This window comes from Rhodamnia argentea, chromosome 7 (assembly GCF_020921035.1).
Source record: "Rhodamnia argentea isolate NSW1041297 chromosome 7, ASM2092103v1, whole genome shotgun sequence".
NCBI lineage: Eukaryota > Viridiplantae > Streptophyta > Magnoliopsida > Myrtales > Myrtaceae > Rhodamnia > Rhodamnia argentea.
In genome coordinates this window covers 12,585,277-12,607,630 of record NC_063156.1, presented here as the reverse complement: position 1 = coordinate 12,607,630, position 22,354 = coordinate 12,585,277, and the positions used below count along the sequence as shown (strand labels likewise).

At 40.2% G+C, this 22,354-nt stretch overlaps 2 protein-coding genes across 4 annotated transcripts; both read left to right on the top strand.

Moving 5' to 3' along the window:
- Window positions 1-1,784: 1,784 nt before the first annotated feature.
- LOC115741955 (E3 ubiquitin-protein ligase PUB23-like) lies at window positions 1,785-20,557 on the top strand. Of its 3 annotated transcripts, none has more exons than XR_004015508.2 (2): window positions 1,785-3,203; window positions 20,333-20,557. XR_004015508.2 is itself a non-coding variant. In XM_030676008.2 (2 exons), the coding sequence occupies exon 1, from the start codon at window positions 1,911-1,913 to the stop codon at window positions 3,150-3,152; it is 1,242 nt and encodes a 413-aa protein (XP_030531868.1). In that variant the 5' UTR covers window positions 1,785-1,910; the 3' UTR covers window positions 3,153-3,199; window positions 20,329-20,557. The 3 variants fall into 3 exon arrangements, 2 of the variants coding, with proteins under 2 accessions (XP_030531868.1, XP_048139002.1); XM_030676008.2 differs by having other exon boundaries at window positions 1,785-3,199; window positions 20,329-20,557; XM_048283045.1 differs by lacking the exon at window positions 20,333-20,557 and adding an exon at window positions 3,305-3,442 and having other exon boundaries at window positions 1,785-3,200.
- LOC115741954 (E3 ubiquitin-protein ligase PUB23-like) lies at window positions 19,016-20,310 on the top strand. The gene has a single exon (XM_030676007.2). It carries the CDS (start codon window positions 19,024-19,026, stop codon window positions 20,266-20,268), a length of 1,245 nt encoding a protein of 414 aa, XP_030531867.1. The 5' UTR covers window positions 19,016-19,023; the 3' UTR covers window positions 20,269-20,310.
- Window positions 20,558-22,354: the final 1,797 nt, after the last annotated feature.

Genomic DNA, 22,354 nt, shown 5'->3' with positions numbered 1-22,354 from the left:
GAGACATGGGCGGGGCGAGAGCGAGGGCGGCCCTCACCGGCGGCCGCGAGGTCGGTCCTCGCCCAGGCGGAGCGAAGTGAGCCCTCGCGGCCGTTCCCCTCATCGGCCGCCGCAAGGCGGGGCCTCGCCTGGGCGGAGGGAGGGCTTGCCTTGTGCGATCCGGTGAGGGCTCCCCTCGCCGGCGGCCGCGAGGCGGGCCCTTGCCTGGGCAAAGCGAGGGCCACCCTTGCCCGATCCGGCGAGGGCTGCCCTCGCCGGCGGCCGCAAGGCGGACCCTTGGGTGTGGCGGGCAAGGCCGCCCAACCCACGGCCACCGCCGGTGGAAGGGAAAGAGGAAAGAAAAAATAGGAAAAAAAGAGAAGGAAAAAAGGAAAAAATCACAAAATGTAAAAAGACGAAAGTATCCCTATTGATGTCCTTCTTTGAAACAAAAAGGGCACTTGAGACCCTCCTTTGAAACAAGTTTCACATTGGGCCCTTTTTTGAGAAACTAAGTGCACTTGAGGCCCTTTTTTGACATTTTCCCTACTTCTTTTTAGGTTTTGACCTATATGGAACTGTTCGGACTTTTATAAGCTTTCCATAATTTATTGGTCATTTGTTCATTTTACGTGAAAATAAGATTTAAGAGGATACAGGACTGGTCTCCAGCTTTTTTTCCTTTGATAGTCACTAGTCGAGCCTCTTCCCTAATTGATTAATCCTGCTCCCAACTTTTCTTTTCACACAAAGAACGGCGAATAAATTCAGGTCTCTCGCCACCTCAAGTCAACAATTAATCTCTAGTTAGGTATCTACCTAATGATTCTGGGAGTTGCTATAGAAATAACTTACTGATGGGAGCAAGGAGATCACAAGTTTTCGTTCCAATTATACAAATTGGAACATCAGAGGCTCATAGAAATAGTTGCAGCCCGATTCATCGTTAGAGATCCACCCACTTGCTTTTTGCAAGAAGTTGTAAAACTACAATTGAAACCATTCGTCTTATGACCGAAGAGAAAGAAAATTAGTAGATGAGCATGGAATTGTATAAGGAATGTATCTTTGCTAGGGTTGAAACTTTTATCAATCACGAGGCTGTATTTCTATAATGGAAGTAACCCTAGCCGGTCGTGACTCAGTTACTCCGCATCTAATGGTGTTGGAGTCGATCCTTTCACCCAGAATGTTCGAACCCTGATCACCGTATCGGTGTTGACATTTTTGCCTCCTGTTGGGTCCAAACTGAGAAGGGTTGAAGAAGCAACGCCATTCTAAAGCCAAAACTATCATTATCTGAAGAAGGATGGAGGCGCTGATCGCGGGCCGCAACAGTAGTTAAAGGGAATCGAAAGAACGAAGAACCAACTTTGCACACATCGGACGGTATGTCCAGTTGATTTTGCCGGCAAAATCTCAGAATCAGAATTATGTAATAACCAAAAGATAAAGGACACGTGGCGAACATCCACCCAATATTTGTAGAGAGAAAGTCAAAGGGTGGAGGTAGCATGCTCGTGCTTTCCTCCCTCCCTTCTCTGCAGTCACCCTTTTCTTGCACTTTGCCTCTGTTATTATTCATCGACGACCAGGTAATCTAACAGTTGGCCATTCTTGAGCCTTTCAATACCGTTGAAAAGTCATCTCTCTCTCTCTCAACGTTCAATTTCCCGTGTTTTATTTTGACTTTCCTCGTTTTGAATTGCCTCACCTTCCTTCCGTCTTCATGTATATATATATCCTTCCATCTTCATATATATATAACCAAGCCGCTCCTAACAAATTCACAATCTTCTCAGCTATCACTAATCTCCTCTCCTCATCACAAAAGCTCGCCAATCATCGCACTCAGAATTCGATCGCACTTGGATTCGGCATCGAGTTTCCATCGTCACCTCATCGATCCGGTCACCTCCTGCCCCAAGTGAATGGATAACACTGAAGTGGAAGTGCCTCGATTCTTCCTCTGCCCCATCTCGCTGGAGATCATGAGAGATCCGGTCACCGTCTCCACCGGGATAACCTATGACCGAGAGAGCATCGAGACATGGCTGTCCACGTCCAAAAACAGCTTGTGCCCCGTCACCAAGCAGCCGATCTCCGATGTGGACTTGACCCCAAACCACACCCTACGCCGCCTGATTCAATCTTGGTGCACCCTCAACTCGTCGAACGGCATCGAGCGAATCCCAACCCCCAGGGTTCCCATCAGCAAAGCCCAGATCACCGAGATCCTGCGAGATGCGGAGAAGCCTCACCTCCAGCAGAAGTGTCTTAGGCGGCTCAGATCTATCGCTTCTCGTAATACTTCGGCCAAGCGTTGCATGGAAGCTGCTGGCGCTGTCGAGTTCCTGGCCTCGATGATATCCACATCGCAAGATCAGCCATCTGTGTCGGAAGACGGGTTACTCCTCAACATCAAAACACCAAGCGATGACGCACTGTGCATCCTCCACAATCTCCAGCTCTCCGAGCCAGGCCTCAAGGGCCTCGTGGCCAAGGACAGCGAGTTCACCGAGTCACTCACGCGCATCATGCAGCGTGGGCCTTATGACTCGAGGGCCTATGCTGTGCTGCTGCTCAAGTCGATGTTCGAGGTTGCTGAGCCGATGCAGATCATCACGCTGAGGCAGGAGTTCTTTGCCGAGGCGGTCCAAGTCCTGCACGACCAGATCTCTCAGCAGGCCACCAAGGCCACACTTAAGCTACTGATAAACCTATGCCCTTGGGGCCGAAACAGGACCAAAGCCGTCAAGTCCGGGGCAGTGTCAGTATTGATCGAGCTGCTTCTCAACTGTTCTGACAAGAGGACGTGCGAGTTAACATTGATGTTGTTGGAGATGCTTTGTCAATGTGCCGAGGGGAGGTCGGAGTTGCTAAGCCATGGGGCGGGAATTGCAGTCGTATCAAAGAAGATACTTAGGGTTTCGCACGTCGCTAGTGAGAGGGCAGTCCGAATTCTGCTCTCCGTCTCCAAGTTCTCGGCAACTGCGACTGTGGCGCAAGAGATGTTGCAATTGGGCGTCGCAACGAAGTTGTGTTTGGTTCTGCAAGTGGACTGCGGGAGGAAGATCAAAGAAAAGGCCATTGAGATACTGAAATTGCATGCCAGGGTTTGGAAGCACTCTCCTTGTAGACCCTCTAATTTGCTCTCTTCATACCCATCTTGAAAATGGACCACTTCTTGTACCAAATCCATCTCGATCAGGGCAAGATCTTCGAGGCTATGTCAATGGTAGATCTCGGCAACATGTTCTCCTTCTTGTAGGAACAAAAGATGGAGTTGAACAAAAGGATCGAGTATGCTTGGGAAGTTTCTGATCCGTCTGGCTGCTTCAGCTCGATGGCAGAAGGGACAATCCAAGTAGTGGGCAACAACAAGCCTCGAGCCACAGCAGTGCAATGGCAAGTCAAGCATAAAGAACTATCCGAGGCGGCCACAATACCCACGTCCTGATTTGAAGACTTTGGAACTGTTACAAAAGTCAGTGATTAGAAGACGAGCATATTGTTGGAGATATTGTGGATATTATTTCTAGGATATATTCTTTGGGTATAAATACTCGTGATTAATAGGTGAAAACGAAGTCAATTGAGTAAAAATGTAGTCTTTATTATCTTCTCAGTCCCCCACTCTCGAAGATCATATAAAATTTATATGGTATTAGAGCCACCAAGATCGAATGAATCAAATCCAACCCTAGCATTTTCTTCCTTTATGGTGTCTTTTGTCATCTCATTTGTAGTAACTTCCCGATTTTGTCAATTCTCGACAACGCGATCAAGGACGTTGTTCATTGTGGTACTATCTTTTAATTGCGAGCATTATCAATGAGCGAAGTCGTCGTCAACTATTTAGGTAGTTGTGATCGCCGGAGTCGAGCACACTTTCATCAAGCAGTCGAATAGTTGCGGGGTGATGTCATCAAGTATTCACGTGGCTGTGAGCGTCGGAGTCGAGCACACCTTCTTCGAGCAGGCAAAGTCGTGGCAACAATTTTATAGTGTTAACTTTTACTTTTAGGCTCCGCTTGTTTTGTAAAAAATAATTTAAAAAAAATCTTTTTCCTGATCTTTCAGCATTTGGTTCGCGAAAAATATGCTAGTTTAGGAAAACATTTTTCACCCATGGAAAAAATCCTTCAAAAATAGAGAAAATGTTTGAATAGAAGAAAATATTTTCCTCATCTTTGCTTCGTCCTCTCTTTCACATTTCCTTCTTTATAATTATCTTTTACTTTCTTTTCATTGTAATGTATTTTTTTATAATTCGAAACTTTTATTTTTTATCATTTTTCTTTTTCTTTGCTTTTTCTTTTCTTTTCTCCTTCTTCGTTCTTCCTCCTTCCTCCGCCGACCATGGACCTTGGCGATGGCCAGCTGCCCGGCGATTGGCCAGTTATTTCACAAATTCTCATTGAGCACATCGGAAATGTTTTGTTTTTTTGTGTTTTTTATCAGCTCATTTAGGGCAGTTGACCGTGTCATTTTGGAGAGAAAAGGCGATTGGAATGCGATGGAGCGCCATCTGTTCGAGCTTAAAAGCAGAATAATGGAAGAGCTTGGCCCTTCTGTGATCGATACGGAAAGCTTCTCTATGCGATTAGGAAATTTTGAAGAATATTGACCGCTCACTCCTCGTTAAAATCTAGTTCCAAACATGAGTTTTTCGAACTAGCCAGCTAAATTTTTTCGACCGATCATCTGATGGAACTCATTTATTCGAATGCGGTTGTTAATATTCTTCTTAAAATAATGGCTAACAAAATGTTTTTTCATTGTTAACAAAAAAATATAGATAGGAATTCTCTTTGTGTCGAAGCTGGAGCTTGCCGATCCGGGGAGGCCGAGATCGCCAGGATCGGGCGAGCCTCGACCTCACCTGTGTGCAGTCGCGCGGCTGTCGCGATGGCCAACGGTCGGCCGAAACCAGAAGGAAAAACATAAAAATAAAAATAAGATAAAAAAGAAAATATAAATAATTAAAAAAATGAATTAAAAAACACGAAAATAAAAAATGATTAAAGGGAGTCTATGAAGGAAAATCAAATCTGATTTTTCATACCAAACGACGACGGAAAACACTTTCCGAGTCTTTTTCATAGTTTAGCCAAACACTAGAAAATATTGTCATTTTCTTGGAAAATAACATTCCAGAAAATATTTTTCGAAAATCTTGCATTTTTCTCGAAACAAACAAACCTTAAGTTACAAACAAACAATTTACCGGCTACTACTTTTAACCATATCAATCGAAACTTACCAACTTTCATTGAAATTTATCGTCAAGGAAAGTTCTTTCCTTGGTCTCGAGGTGCCACTGTGACATTCGAGTCTTCCATTGGTTGAAGATGTTTTATTGAATTACTCATAAATCAACACCCATACCCAAACGGTCATCACTTTTGTGCGGTTGCTTCAACAATTTATTTTTTTATTTTTTATTTTCTGGAACTTGGCCCACATGGATTGGACTGGATCGTTGTAGATGATATGAGAATATGGTCCCCTCGAGTAGATACGTAGTTCATGGGCGAACTAGGCCTAGATCGGATGGGCAAGAGAGCTCATATGACGTGTGGTTCCCGAACATCTAGACTAGTGGAGGAGGTGGAAGTGGACCGAACCAAATATCAAATCAAAGGAGTTCACTTGGCCATAAGTGCCGACATTGAAGAGGATGTCAATTCCTTAATTGGGGGAGTTTGTAATGTTTCAAGTATCAAGTCAATTGAAATATGCATTGTTAAGTTGTTAACGCCTACCCTAAATGGTCATCAGCTAGTGTGGTCACTTAAAGTACTCCTTTGGCAGACTCGGGCCATGGAATAACCATTGTATTGTACGACAAACACCGACGCCTTTAAAATTATACATGAGTAGCTATAGGGTAATTAGTAGGGCTAATCGGTCTCAAGGTGAGTAGGTTTCAGGCCCGAAACCCGAAACCTATCCTATTATAACCGTTCTCCATTTTTAAAACATGGAACCTATCCTATTTTTCTAAAAATCGGTTCTAGAACTTACTTTGTTTTTTAGGTCCGATTTCAAGATCTACCCGAGAACTTTTTTAGGTCCGATTTCAAGATCTACCCGAGAACTTCTTTTTTTTTACTTTTTTATTTCATTTTTATAGCAAAATAATATTAGCAACAAAACGGCTCAAAGTAAAAGATAATCAACATAAATCCCTATCCGCTAAACAATAAAAAGTTCAAACATGTGACATAAAACATAAATTATAAAACTCCGTTCCCTATTCATCAAAATAAATTTTTAAAGTCTATTCTCCATTCATCAATAAAAATATTGCTCCGAAGAATAGAGAGAGAGGTGACAAAGAATAGAGAAGAAACAAATAAGGCGAGGCAGAGTTTGACTGAATTTAGAGAAATTATGTTGTTTTTACTATAGCTAAAAATCGATTCTAGTGTGGGTCTTCACTTGTAATCGAGAATCGACACTGTTTATATCGAATCCAAATTTTTGAAATTGGGAACCGGACTAGTTTTTTGAGTGGTTTGGTGCAGTTTGCCGTTCTACACGGTCCGATTGCACACCCTTAATAATTAGAGTTTCTCTATTCACAACACTAATGATTGGTAGCAATGTTTTCACTACATGTATGACAATTTTTTACAGAAGTTAGTTTAGAATTGCACCATCTCGCTCTTTATGCTAGCATATCGCAAGTTTTTCCCCCCATAATCGTGCTCCTTATGTAATTTTTTCTGCTCATCATTGCTATCCGAATTTCTACTAGGCCATTAAAATCTAAGTGAAAATAGTAGAGAGTAACATTGCATCTCGGGATAATTGTACTGGAATTTGTAAAACTTGTCACGAAAGTGTAATTAAGCCCTAAAACTTTCAAGAAATGCAATCAAGTCCTAAACCTTGTCACAAAAGTGTAATCTAGTCCTAAAACTTTTAAAAGGTGCAATAAAGTCCTAAAACTTGGAGTCCACAAACTTTCAAAAGGTGCAATCAAGTTTTAAAACTCGTCACTAAAGTGTAACCAAGTCCCAAAACTTTCAAAAAATGCAATCAATGAAAGAACTTAATTTCGCTAAGTTGACAAGTTTTAAGACTTGATTGCACTTTTTGAAAGTTTTACAATTCAATTGCACATTTTAACAAATTTTAGGATTTAATTGCATTTTTGTAACAAGTTTTACGACTTCCGACCGGCTCTCCTCACCGCCTCCACCCATTGTATTGTTGCCACCACATACACCCGCTGAGTCGCCACCCCTAACTTATTGCTGCCGCCACATATATCTCTAAGTTTGAGGATTTCCAACATGTTACATTCGAACGGTAACAAACATTGGATACGATATTTAAAAACATATTCTGTCATTATCTTATCCGATATTTTGCTATCCAGCAAAAATATGTGGATGACCAAACGCAGCCTAAAGGTATAAGTGAGAGACCTTAGATTAATACAACATTTAATTGGTCATCACTTGCCAAAAGAAAGAAGCGAATTCCCATTTTTTTTCTTATCAATAATGCAACCCCGATGATCAAGTCCATACGAAATATTGACGAGCATGAAAAACATGTCATGAAGGGCCGCCTTTATCCACTTCAAAATGTTTCAAATCAAAGCCAAAGCAGCTAATGTCACATCCGATTGGTGACCACGCTTCTTAGAACAAACAAATTAAAAGTGGGCACCATCGTACTTTTCCTAAATTTACCACTTTTCTCCTGAAAGATTCTTATCTTGCTTTTTATATGGACCAATTTAATGTAGTTATAATTACCAGGCTGGACCGGACTCGTTTGCAACTTTGGCATTATCGGAGAGGTCATGACCCGTCGGCGTTCGATTAGGTTGGAAGATGAATGGACTTAGCCCTAATTAAGTTATGCACTCAACCGCTCTCTTTTGGGTATTGGATGATCTAACGACTATTTCAATTGGCCACGTGCAAATCATGCAAATTTTACGAAAATTTTCATTGTTTCTTACTGAACAATTGTTACTAAGTAAAGCGCATTAGGAGGCCCCGAAGGTTGACTTTTTCTTTGAGCACTTTTGGTTTGGAAGGTTGATTACATCGCTTTGTTTTGGTGAATGAGCAAAAAGAGGGCACACAAGTCCTCGGATCAATTAAAACTTCACATAAGACCCAATTTATGTATAGGGAATGAAAACAAAATATTTGATCAGCAAATTACAACAGGGATTCGATGTTAACCATCCTACTCAGATGAAATTGGTGTTTGTTCTAAGTTAAGTTAAATCATAAATTCATTTGAACTTTAAAATCAGGTAATCATTCATAATGTCTTTGTTGTGATATCTGACTTACAATGTGATCGTTCATTTGATTCCTTCCGCTTCTTTTCCTTTTCTAATTGGCCAGATTCCTTCAATTCCTTTCACCCATATATTTTATACATCATGATTCATGAGTTTGAATGATTCATTCTACCAAACCTTCATATAAGAAGGAAAGAAGGGAACAAACATTTTCTTGGAAAAGTCGCAAGTGGAATGAATATTCTTTTTTTCTTGAATGATCTCCTGATCTGCTATCACGTCTCATCGTTTTTACATCATGACTTTCAAATTTTTTTAATTAATCTAGGTAAGATATCTTTTTGGTCCATAAAAAGGCGAACAGCCTCCTCCTCCCCCCCCAACCAAAAAAAGAAGAAGATATCTCATTCATCTATCTCTTAACAAGACTGAGTTGGCAAAATCGGACCAGACTCAAGATTTAGAGCAATTTTTTATGGATGAATAAGAAATGAAGTTATATAATGCATGTTTTATATTACGTGTTTAGAACTTTTTTATTGTTTATTATATTTTATAAGCTCGTCTTCTATGGATCGTTGGTTTTTGCAAATGGGAGTTTCGTTTTATTGCTTTAATGTTCATTTTACTTGACTAAGGGAGTAGTTGGCTACTTCCTAATTGCTTTATATTTCTATTTATTTTGTACCATGCTTCTCGTCGTTTTGTTACTATACTATTTTATTGTATTTGCTATTTGTCTCGATTGTAAATAAGGGAACGTTTTACTAAAGTTTATCCTTTAATAAAAATGAAACCAAAGAAAGAAAATTGACCAGCTCCAGCGAAGGCCTTCGAACCAAACTGTCGGTTCCTACGTAGACATGGAACTAGATCAGGCCGGATCGACATGGTCTGTTCCAAGTTTTACAAGGTAGATTTCAAGTTTCAAATCTGAAAGTTTTTCACCCTGAAACTGTTCACTTCTAATTCATGGTGACAAAAAAGTTCTTCCCACATCAACCTATTGCTGGCTTGAATGACCATGCAGTTCCAATCAAGCGGATTTGGAATTGGAGGGGCTTGATTCGAAAAGTTATGCAAGCTCGAAGACTTGATTAAAAAAATTAAAAATTGAAGTCCTATTATTATTAATTGAATTGATTCTCGGTAAGGTATAAAACGATGCAAATTAAGCTCCTAAGTTCATAAACTTTTACGGGTACGTCCCGTCTTTTTGGATTTTCTTCCGAATATGACCTCAATTTTTATAATTTTTAAAAAGGATGCTAACTTGGCCCCCTTATTCGTTGGGATCCACATTGCACCTCTATTAAAAATAAAAATGATGATTGTTTTGGACGATAACCCTCCACTTCGTTCGATTCCTTTATTCACCTCAACAAACTACGATATTTGATACAATAGCTATAAATTGCACAATTACAATTTCACAAATGGATCAATGGTTTCGATGGTTGCGACACCAATCGAAGACACGAATCGGGACAGAGGATTGCGCGATTGTTGCTGCACATCTAGTGCGACGCGAAGGTTATGTCCCACACATTTATCCTTAAAATAACGAACCTGACATTGTCTTCCACAACATATGATATGTTTTTGGCTTATGACAATGAGATCACGTGGTAGTTGAAGGGTTTGTGTTGAACTAGGGAAAGTACACATTTCGTGATTCAAAAGGTAGCTTCCGTAGAGTGAGTAGGAAGCTTGAAAAGATACAAGCTATCGAAGCAGTTATAGTAGTTTTTGCTTTCAACGTATAGGTAGAGGTGCCAGTATGGATTGAAAACTCATATTTTAAACCATATTGAATAAAGTAGGTCAAATATGGATTAGTGCTGAAAATATATCTCGAGTTTGAGCCGAAGCAAAAATCTGAATTTCGAAAATAAATATATCTTGATCGCGAAATTAAAGATAAGTGAAAGGAGCGCACAATCTTCTTTTGACTTTTGGAGTTGGTTAAGAAAATCAAAGAAAGTTTATTTTGGAAGTGGGTTGACCGAATTTGGATTCTGCATTGAATAAGATTTATTTTGAATCTACGGAAATCTATCCTTGGTAGAATCGATATGATATTTCCTATTTTGAATAGGCTTCCTAACCCTAGTTGGAGAAGATTTCTTATTTTGGATTCAACCCTTGCTTATCCATAAGAAGTAGATGTTCCCCGTGAAGAGTATCAAAGAGAAGCTTTTGCTAGTGAATTACATTCCTAGTATTTGAAGCCAAATAAATCTTGTGACTAAGATTCGTGAATTCCTTTTTGAGATTAAGAGATCATTTTGTAAGAAATTGCGGGGCTAAATGCTTATGAGTTATTGGATGTAATCGGGGTTGGAAAATACTGAAAGTGATTGAGTGACTCGATATGATGGTAATCTCCATTGTATCGCTTGATCTATAATGGAATTCATTGATACTCTCCCCGTGGACGTAGACTTATATGACTAAACCACATAAATTTGTTATTCAATTTAATTTCTTGTTCCGTATATTTTATCGTTTAATCATTTGCTTCCACTCAACAGTTCGTAAGTTCTAATAAATGAATTGTTAATGGATATGAATTTTAAGCCTAATTATATGTGAGTTGTAAATTGGTTTGTCTTTGAACCCATTTACAACCTATTTAGCTAGACAAACTAACCTGTTTACAATTCACTTAGCTTGTAAAATTCATTGGTTTATATTTTTTTATTTTATTTTTTTGGAAGTAAAAGAAAGAAATAAAAATTAAAAATAAAAATAGAAAATATAAACACTTTTCAAGAAGATATAGAATGTCGTTGGCTGCCACAGGTCAACGCCGTCGCCCTCTGTCATCCGCTACCGATCACCATCTCGGGCCGTCGGAAAAAAAAAAAAGGGAAAGAAATAAAAAATAATTTTTTAAAAACAAAAAACTTGTAAAAAAATTTTAAAAAAAATTTGCTAGACTTGTATTATATGAAAATATTTTAGCAATATCATTTTTCTTAACAAATTATAAGAAACAAATATTCCATGGTTTAGTAAAATACGAAAGTGTTTAAGTAATACGGGTCGGGTCGGCTATGGGTCGTTGGATTTGTACTATATGAAAATGGGTCAAAACGGGTTAAAAGGATTAGCATGGGTTGGACCATATTCGACCGGACCCGACTCACCCCTTTGACACTACTACGTATAGGTAAAAAATATAAGAGTGATTTATGTGGCAAGCTTCTAAAAGGAATTATTTTACAAAACACAACTTGATATGTTTTTTTTCTTTTTTTGGTCGAAACAAGTTGATATGTCGAAAAAGGTAAATGTGTACTATAACAGTCATTGTATCTCAGAAATTTCTTCCCCGACAGATCTGTCGGGGATGTTATAATCTCAATCGCAGATTTACACACCATTATTGCGTGTTTTACATAAAATACCCATTGATTGGGAGATCGTGTGATCAGAAATAATTGATCGTAATATTAGATTGTCGGGTTAGCGACTTTCTTATATCTCATATCATATAATATTGGGTAGATATGGTTCAACAACATTCAGGTAGAACACTTCATGAAATCGGCGCCAAGTCTCGACGCATTTTGGCATACTAAGGGAGGCCAAATGCCAAAAAGGAAAGCATGAACTCATGCGGTCAAGACAAAAATAACCGTACTTTTCAAATAATCCATAAAAGCACCAACTTTTACTCGAGAAACGAAAAAATCTATTGAAACCGCAAATACAAACAGTGATTCATACCTTTAGAACCCAAACCATCCCATGTTGCACCGTTAACTTTTCCAGCTAAAAAAATAATAATATGGCATCGGACGTGGCTAAAGATAATGACATGTATAGTAAACTTGTCAAATGAACCAAACCAATTCCGTGTATACTTGATTCTTGAACAAGAATGACGTCGTTAGAGATAGAGAGTTTAGCCCCAAATCGAATTCACAAATTGGATGGCTAGGATTTTAAATAGAGTCCGTAAGATAGGGTTTTAGGTAATCAATTCTGAGCTAATTTGTTGACTTCAAGCAAATCGTTAAGCCTGGTTAGTGTTTCGAGTACCCAAAATGGGGTTTCAAATAAATTGATTTAGAGGCAATATCTATCTCATTTGGGCCACTAGACCCGGGGAAAGTGTTGTCGAGGGTCGTGCGACCTAGCGTATCCTCGCTATGGATCGCACGACTCATCCGGTGGCCAGTGGTGCTTTTAGTGAAATCTCTTTTACTTAAATCCCCTTCCTCCAATGCAAAGTTCTAAAGGTAAAGCATTTTCAAACTCACCCTTTAATAAAAATGCCCCATCCTACCCTGCAAGACTATAAATAAGCCCGGACGTAAGAACCGATCTAGCCCGCATCGGGCCGTTGATTACCTTATTTACAGACTTATGATTCATCCCTTTGAACTTTTCTATGCACTTTCATTTCAGGTCATGAAAGATAACAAACAATCCAAAACCAAAAGACATTTACGACTGGTCCCACGTCTTGTATTCAATGTCAATAGGAGGAGCCGTAATGGTCCTTGCGTGCAAGTTGCAAGTTCACGCAAAACCCTCATAAATTTCTTATCCGATGGCGAGAGGAACCCCTCCTCGAGAAAGTTCAAAGTCTCCTCGCATCTGACAACCTATTCAAATACCAATTGAGACCTCCATGCTTTCTTCAACAATTGGCGATAATATTGACAGTCTGACATTTCCGACCACAAAAAAGGTTTAACAAAGGAAAATTCGACTTCCGGTTTGACCGCTGAAATGGTACCGGCGGTCAGTACAAGGGCTGACCCTAAACATAATCAAGATCGAGATTAGGATCGTTAATTATTTTCATGGTAATCGAAGAAGGAGACAGCGCTTCCACCTTCCAAGGACCGCAGGTTTGCTATCTGTAATATAGTATACAGAAAGGAGATATCTGGATGAATCGATCCTTCATTGAATTGTATTCGGTGGTGATCGAGCCGTCGACATATGTTCAAGGTTTCTACGCTGGTGAAATGCGGCTTCGTGAGCTCGAGACTTGATTTAATCAAATGCATTTCTAATTGAAAACGAAGATAGATGCTCGGGAAGTACACAGTGCACACTATTTAAGGACAGAGACATCACACGAAGCAGCCAAACCTGACCTGGATGGCGGCGTTGACATCTCTCTCCAGTTTCATGTTCATGCTTCGTTATTTCTTCCTTAAAGTTTTGCTTGATCGACGGTGAAATATGTTTTTATTTATGAGTGCCCCGCTTACATAAAGGAGAGCTCTTTCGAGGTGGGTCGCATCGCGCAAGTTTTTTTGCTTAGGACCAATGGGTCACCCGACAGGTGCACGATCAACTTTGCACGCTCCATCCTTGGTCCCGTCGCCTATCAGCTTGGCATCTGTTCAAGGATTGGATCCGGTATTTCGCCCAGTTTTAGAACCTTCTATGTGGACACCCGCTTCTGATAACCCATCATGTGCATCTCGAGGACCGCCCCGGGACTCGGAAAATATCAAATTGTCACGAAACAAATCATTCTCACAACAGCGTTTTGTATCTAGCAATATAACTCCGTCCAGAAAAGCGGAGTGGGATCGGCAGCTTCGGAAACCCTAGTCAAAAGGGGATGCCCACGTACAGATGGATTCAGTACGTGAGAGTATTCATGGCCAACACCAACCCCGGCACTGTCACCGTCACCGTCATCACCATCCCCACCAATTGGTGCCGGTGGTGGCCCTTCCATTAATGGATTGTTTGTCTGTTGTGGGGTAAGTTTGAATCCTTTTTCTTCTTCACCTCTTTCCCCTCCTTTTATGGTGGTGGAATGTCAATATAAGAGAGCTCAACTTGTTAGCCAATGATGGTGCGATGTTCAATAATTAGGTTCAACAATGAAGTTGTTTAGTTCAATGACAATCTGTCCGGTCACATACTTATACTTTCGGGACAAAAATAGCTTCATTTTCGGGTTACCTAAAAAAGAGCATGTCTCTAAGAGCTTTGTACAAGCCATAAAAATGGATATACGTAAGTGTTATAGGAAAATCCGGATAATTGTCCAAAAAGTCCTAAACTTATTATGCGACTGTCAGAAGTGGATATTCATAAGTAATGCTATAGGAAATCTATATCTAGCAATAAAGTTATTTTGCTATAGAGAGAATATGTTTTTTTATTCATTTCTAGTAATTCCATTTTATATAAGTAGAATTAGACATGCTACAGGATTTTTTTCTTTTCATTGAAGTAGGGATGAAAACAATAGAATAAGTGAAATGACTTTCAAGAGAAGACATGGTATACTCTTTCTATATGTTTGTGAATAAATTGTTCCAAAAAAAAAATGTTTTTCTCATATGGTTGGGTTGGCATTTTACCAAAGGTGTATATTGTATCAATCTACTCTTATGTAATTCCTATTGAAATATATACTGAAGACAATTGCAAAATGGTCTCTCCATTCATTAAATAGAGAAGATCGTGATCTGTTGCCAAACTTATTCCATTTCTAAGAGCTAGGACCAAATCGGTACATAGATTTCAATTTGTTCTTAGATCTCCAAACAAATTTATATTGAATAACTTTTTTTTCGGGAATTCATATATACATAAACTACATACTAGAGGACCACTGGGGGTTTGCCCTAGTGGTCACTCTTCTCACTTGGGAATGGGTAGATGGGGGGTTCAAATCTCAATTTTTTGGAAGAGTTGGGCTAAGAACGAGAGAGGAGGGAGCAGAGATTTGCAACTTGCAAACACACATAGCACACACGGTGGCTTGTAAAATAGAATAGAATAGAATCAGACAAAAAAAAAAAAGAAAACTACATACCAGAGTAGGGGTATTTATGACCTAAGTTTGCTTCGAATAAGTTGCTCCCTACAGGTCAAAATTGCCTATTGGAATTGGAGAGAATGGCATCGTCATCCTCGTTCATGTCGGATCAGGATCATGTGGAGATAACATTTCTTAGTGCGATCTTTGACGAGTGCTTCCTATTTCGGCACGTAACCTGTAATTAACGAAGAAACCTAAATTTGGTCAACCCTCTCTCCTTGTCTGGCGATATGTGGGATTGTTTGGTCCTCACAAGTACAAGGGCAACACCGACGTTGCCAAGTGCAAGTTGGTCATGATTCATAAAAGCTAGGTATATTGTAATTGTTAATTAATTTCATGACCTTATAGCTTCGCCATTCAAGGAAAAGAATGGCTCGTTATTCCTTGTGCTTGCTAGAATTTCAAGTTTGCATCATGAACCTTACGGGGTTGACCAAATAATGGCCACATAAAAAAAGGAGTTGACCTAGAATAGCCAACCATGGAAATGAGGTGTTGGGTGAACAGTTGACCAAGTTATTAGTAGTAATGAACTTAATAAATGGACAGACGTGAAATCTCCAATGGAATATGGGTCGAATGCAGCGAGTGACAGGAAAGATTGTAAAATTGAATTAGCTAATAGCTAGGTGCTTGGTAGGAAGTAGGAACCGCATATTTCTATTCAAACCCCAACATAAATAAAGGGTTCGAGCTTTTCTCTATAGCATGATATATTGTATTAACAGAGCATACTTTATTTGTTGATTGATTTAAAATCAATTTATAACATCCCAAGTCCCACAACAATTGGAAAAGACCCTATTAAGTTATTTATAAATTAACACCCACACCAAATGATCACCAGCTTCTGTGTTACTCCGAGTACTCCTTGGGGGATGGGGGATCGGAATACATGGTTGTAAATGGTATCAAAACAGGATCTCCTCGAGTAGATGCATGTGTGGTTCTTGGACAGACTAGGCCCATACTCAATACAACGTCTCGCCTAGATCAAGCGAGGCCATCACGACCCTCATTCAGATTAGGTGAGGACCCAATGCCCTTATCGGTCCTAAGCCTAGGGAAAAAAAAAAGAAAAACTAAATAAAAGAATAAAATATTAAAAAATTCGAAACACTATTAAAATGCTATTAGAAAGTCCACGTCATCGTCGCTAGCACCAATTTAAAATTGGCCGGATGAACTAAATTAGCACAAATGCAATAAGTTTATGACTGAATTAGCAAAAAATAAAGGTTTAGGACTAATTAATGTTTGGGACTTTTGGTAATTCTCCCTCCAATAGATGCATGTGTGGTTCTTGGGCAAACTAGGCTAGGGGTGATTAGTTCTAGGATGTGTAAGGTCCAAACCTATAACCTAGAACCTACCTTGTTATACTCGATTCCCAGTTTTTGGAACCCGAAATCTACCATATTTGCCTTGGAACCTGTTTTGGAACGTACCCTATTTTTGGAACCTCGGATTATTTTGTCCTCACAAGTACAAGGGCAACACCGACGTGGCCAATCCATAAAATATAGGTTCATTATACTTGTTAATTAATTTCATGACCTTATAACTTAGCCAATCAAGGAAAAGAAAGGCCGGTTCTTCATTGTGCTTGCTAGAATTTCAAGTTTGCATCACGAATGTTACGGGGTTGACCAAATAATGGCCACATAAAAATAAAGAGTTGACCATGATAGCCAACCATGGAAATGATGTGTTGGATGAACAATTGGGGAAGTTATCCATAGTATGGGATAAAATGGACCGACGTGAATATGGGAGGGATGTAGCGAGTGAGAGGAAAAGATTGGAAAATCGAATTGGCTAATAGTTAGGCATATTGGTAGGAAGTAGAAACCACATATTCTATTCAAATCCCAACATAAATAAAGGCATCCAATCTTTTCTCTATAGCATGATATATTCATATCAACAAAACATACATTGTTTTTTGAATGACTTGAAATCAATTTATGACACCCCAAGTCCTATAGTGATTGGAAAAGACCATGTTAAGTGGGTCATAAGTTAACACTCATTCCAATTGGTCACCACCTTGGGTGTTACTCCGAGTCATCCTTGGAGGCTTGGCCCACGTGGAACGGACTAGGTTGTACATATGGTATCAAAGCATGATCTTTTCTAGTAGATGCATGCGCGGTTCTTGGATAGACTAGGTCCATACCTGATCCGACGAGGGTAGGGGTGACCATTGAGGTGAGAGAGCTCGGACAAAGTGCAACTCCTAGCAGGCATCAAAGATGGCAGAGAAGACTGAGTTGACTGGATATTATATCTAATATGGGGAGTATCGTTGGGCGCTATGGACAAACACTAACAAGAACATCAATTCTTTAAGTTTGAAAGTTCTTGACATTTTAAGCCCTACATTGATTGCGGAGAGATCCTGTCAAGAGAACGATTCATAAGCCAACAACAACCCCCAAATGGTTACATCTTGTGTAGTTACTTGGAATACTGCTTTGTAGGGGGCGATCTATGGGGTTTGGATTTTTTTTACAAGCTTTCAATAACTTATTGGTCATTTGTACATTGTACGTGGAAAATAGAGTATGGTTAAGATTTAATAGGATAAAGGAGTTGTCTCCAGCTTTCTTTGTTTCTTTGTTTCTTTTTAAATTGTCAGTCACCAGTATGCACTAGAAGTGCGCATTATATGTAATATCTAAGTGAGCGTCTGCCCTAATTAATCAATGCTGCTCCCAACTTTTCTGTTCACACAAAGAACGGCGAATCAGTTCAGGCCTCTCGCCTCCTCAAGTCTCCAATTAAGTGTTCGGTTAGGTATTTAGCTGATAATTCTGGAAGTTGCCATAGAAATCACTTTATAATGAGAGCAAGAAGATCACATGTTTGTCGTGGAGACGATAAATTTGGAACATCGGAGGCTTGCAGAAAAAACTGCAGTCCTATTCACCGTTAGAGATCCGCCCACGTACTTCTTTGGAAGAAGTTGCAAAACGCAACTTGACATTGACGATCGAAATGCGATTTATACTACGACGGAAGAAGAGAAATAAAATCAGCAGACGTCTTGGAAAAGTTTGAACTTGGCATGTCTCGAGCAATGAATACTATAAGGAACGTATCTTGCTAGGGTTGAAATTTTTACCGATCGCGAGGCTGTATTTCTATAATGGCGGTAACCCTGGCCGGTCGTGACTCAGTTACTCCACATCAAATGTTGTTGGAGTCGATCCCTTTGACCCAGAATATTCGAACCATGTTCCCCAGATCAGCGTTGACATTTTCGATTTTTGTTGGGTCAAAACTCAGAAGGTTTGAAGGAGCAACACCATGCTAAAGCCAACTATTCTTATTATCTGAAGAAGGACCCAGGCGCCGACGGCAGTAACGGTAGCCAAAGGGAATCTAAAAGAACAAAGAACGAACTTTGCACCCATCCGACGGTGTCCCCACTTGATTTTGTCGGCCAATCTCAGAGAATTATGTAACGTCCAAAGGATAAAGGACACGTGGCGCTCAGCATGCAATAGTTGTAGAGAGAGAAAGTCAAAGGGAGGAGGTAGCATGCACGTGCTTTCCTCCCTCCCTTCTTCTCCCGGTACCCTTTTGTTTCACTCAACCTCTCTTATTATTCATTGACGACCAGGCAAATTTAAGAGTTGGCCATTCTTGAGCCTTTCAATACCATGCCGTTGAAAAGTCCTCTCTCTCTCTCTCTCTCTCTCTCTCTCTCAACGTTTATTTCCCGTGTTTTGTTTTGACTTTCCTTGTTTTGAATTGCCTGACCTTCCTTCCATCTTCATATATATGACACCAAGCCGCTCCAAACAAATTCACAATCTTCTCAGCTATCAATTTTATCTCCTCTCCCCATCACAAAAGCTCGTCAATCATCGCACTCAGAATTCGATCGCACTTGGACTCGGCATCCATCGTCAGCTCATAGATCCGTCACCTTGTGCTGATGGACAACAATGAAGTGGAAGTGCCTCGATTCTTCCTCTGCCCTATCTCGCTGGAGATCATGAGAGATCCGGTCACCTTGTCGACAGGGATAACCTATGACCGAGAGAGCATCGAGACATGGCTGTCCACGTCCAAAAACAGCTTGTGCCCCGTCACCAAGCAGCCGATCTCTGATGAGGACCTGACCCCCAACCACACCCTCCGCCGCCTGATCCAATCTTGGTGCACCCTTAACTCATCTAAAGGCATCGAGCGAATCCCGACCCCCAGGGCTCCCATCAGCAAAGCCCAGATCACCGAGATCCTGCGCGATGCCGAGAAGCCTCAGCTCCAGCAGAAGTGCCTTAGGCGGCTGAGATCTATCGCTTCTCGTAATACTTCAGCCAAGCGTTGCATGGAAGCTGCCGGCGCTGTCAAGGTCCTGGCCTCGGTGGTAAACACCAACTCGCACGATCAGTCATTGGCGTCAGAAGATGGGTCACTTCTCAACATCAAAGCACCGAGCGACGACGCTCTGTGCATCCTCTACAATCTGCAGCTTTCCGAGCAGGGCCTCAGGAGCCTTGTGGCCAAGGACGGTGAGTTCACTGAATCGCTCACCCGCATCATGAAGCGTGGGCCCTACGACTCGAGGGCGTATGCTGTGCTGCTGCTCAAGTCCATGTTCGAGGTCGCGGAGCCGATGCAGATCATCACGCTGAGGCATGAGTTCTTTGCTGAGGCAGTCCAAGTCCTGCACGACCAGATCTCTCAGCAGGCCACCAAGGCCACGCTGAAGCTACTGATAAACCTATGCCCTTGGGGCCGAAACAGGATCAAAGCTGTCGAGTCCGGGGCAGTCTCGGCATTGATCGAGCTGCTTCTCGATTGTTCTGACCGCAGGACCTGCGAGTTAATATTGATGTTGTTGGAGATGCTGTGTCAATGTGCCGAGGGGAGATCGGAGTTGCTAAGCCACGGGGCGGGAATTGCAGTCGTATCCAAGAAGATCCTTAGGGTTTCGCAGGTGGCTAGCGAGAGGGCAGTCCGAATTCTGCTCTATGTCTCCAAGTTCTCGGCAACTGCAAGCGTGGTGCAAGAGATGTTGCAGTCGGGCGTCGCAAAGAAGCTGTGTTTGGTTCTGCAAGTGGACTGCGGGAGGAAGATCAAAGAAAAGGCGATTGAGATACTGAAATTGCATGCCAGGGTTTGGAAGCACTCTCCTTGTATACCCTCCAATTTGCTCTCTTCATACCCATCTTGAAAATGGACCAAATCCATCTTTTTCAAGGCCAGATCTTAATGGTAGAGCTCCGCGACATGATCCATGGAGCTGCTTCAGCTTGATGGCGGAAGCCGGAAGGGACAGTCCAGGTAGAGGACAACAACAAGCCTCGAGTCAAAGCAGTCTAACGGCAAGCCGAGCATAAACAACAATCCGATGTGGCCACAACACCCACATTCTGATTTGAAGGTTTTGGAAATGTTAAAAATTGTTGGAGGTGAACTGTTTATGTAAGAGTCTTTGAGTCACCGTTATGTTAAGAGATTGTTTTGAGCTAAAAGCATAAATAACAATAAATTGTTGTGAAATTCACTCTTTTAAGAATTTATGGCTCACAAGATAGTGTTATTTCACAATTATCCAAAGATAATTTTGGTAGCAAAGTTCTTACTAGAGACATTATTAGACACTATGGATATTATTTGGTATTGGAAATTTTCTAGGATAGCTTATTTCCTTCCCTAAATATATTGTTTGAGTATGCTCTTGATTTGTAAGTGAAAAGTGAAGTGAATTGATTGAAGATGTAGTCTTTATTATTTTCTTCGTCCCTCTCTCGTGAAGATCTTAGAATATTTATATGATATCAGAGCCATCAAGAGAGAATGAATCCAATATAACCCTAGACTTTTCTTCCTTCACATCGTCTTTAGTCATCTCATCTTCAGTAACTTCCCTATTTTGCCAATTCTCAACAATGCTGTCATGAACGGTTATTCGTTATGGTACTTTCTTTTAATTGTGAGCATCATCGACGAGCGAAGTCATTGTTAAATATCGGCGGCTATGACTGCCGGAGTCGAGCACACTTTTTTCGAGCAATCAAAGATAAGCGTCGTGGGGTGATGTAGTTTAGTTTGTCGCAATTCAAGTTCGATTTCCATATGGTTTTATCAAGGTTGGATGAGAAAGATATGTCAACTTTCGGAGCATTTGTTGCTTTAGCGATTGTCAAATCCGGTTGCTTAGTGTAAGGTCTGACTTACACAACGCTTGATATGCTTTAGGTTGAGGGGTAGTAATGAAGTATATCTATGGAGATTAGAGATTTTTTTTATTAAAGAATAGGGTTAGAGATGTTAATAGATATTAGGGCTATTATTTGATATTTTTCTAGGATAGCTCATTTCATTTCCTCTATATATCGTTTGGGTATATATCTCTCAATTAAGAAGTTAAAAGCAAACTAAATTGAGTAAAGATGTAGCCTTTATTATCTTCTCCGTCCCTCTCTCTTGAAGATCCGAGAATGTTTACAGATCATAAGTGTTTTTTATCTGAACAATTGCAATAAAGACAATCTCAAATTAGTTGGTAATATTGTCAGAGAAATCTTGATAATAACAAAAATAAAATGTAGTAACTATCATAAGTTCCGCGAACGTGAGTATGTAATTTATTGACAAATATAATAATTTTCAAACAAACAAATAACCGGTAAGTGGACCAAATTAAAATTGATAACCGAAAATTAGTTGCTAAATTTATCAGAGATAAGTTGGTATTTAAAAAAACCTTCCTGATTTCGTATGATTTGACAAATACAAAAATTGGTAAGGTACGCAAATTAAAGTTGGTGATTTATCGATAAAGTTAGTGATTTTTTAAACAAAGTCGTAAACCGCGGTAATTTTCTATAAAAGTTGGTAAATGTTACTTCTAAGTTATAAACAAAAAATTTACCGGCTACTAGTTTTCATCTATATCAATTTTTTTGGACAAAACCAATATTAATTGAAACATACCAACTTTCATAGAAATTCACCATCAAGGAAATTCTTTCCTAAGTCTGGAAGTGCAATTGTGACGTACAAGCCTTACATTGGTTGAAAGATGTTCTATTGAGTGACTCATAAATCAATTCCCATCATCGAATCGCCGTTACTTTTGTGCAGTTATTTCAACTATTTTTTATTTTATTTTTTTGGAAGTTTGACCAGATAGACTGAATTGGATCATTATAGATGATATGAGAATAGGGTCCCCTCAAGTAGATATGTAGTTCGTCAACGAAGTAAGCCCCATATGTGGTCTGAAGAGAGCTCAAACGAGGTGAGGCTCTCAA

What these genes read in the sequence shown, in the direction of transcription:
- LOC115741955 (XM_030676008.2), top strand. Translation starts at nt 1,911, where the DNA reads ATGGATAACACTGAAGTGGAAGTGCCTCGATTCTTCCTCTGCCCCATC.
- LOC115741954 (XM_030676007.2), top strand. Translation starts at nt 19,024, where the DNA reads ATGGACAACAATGAAGTGGAAGTGCCTCGATTCTTCCTCTGCCCTATC.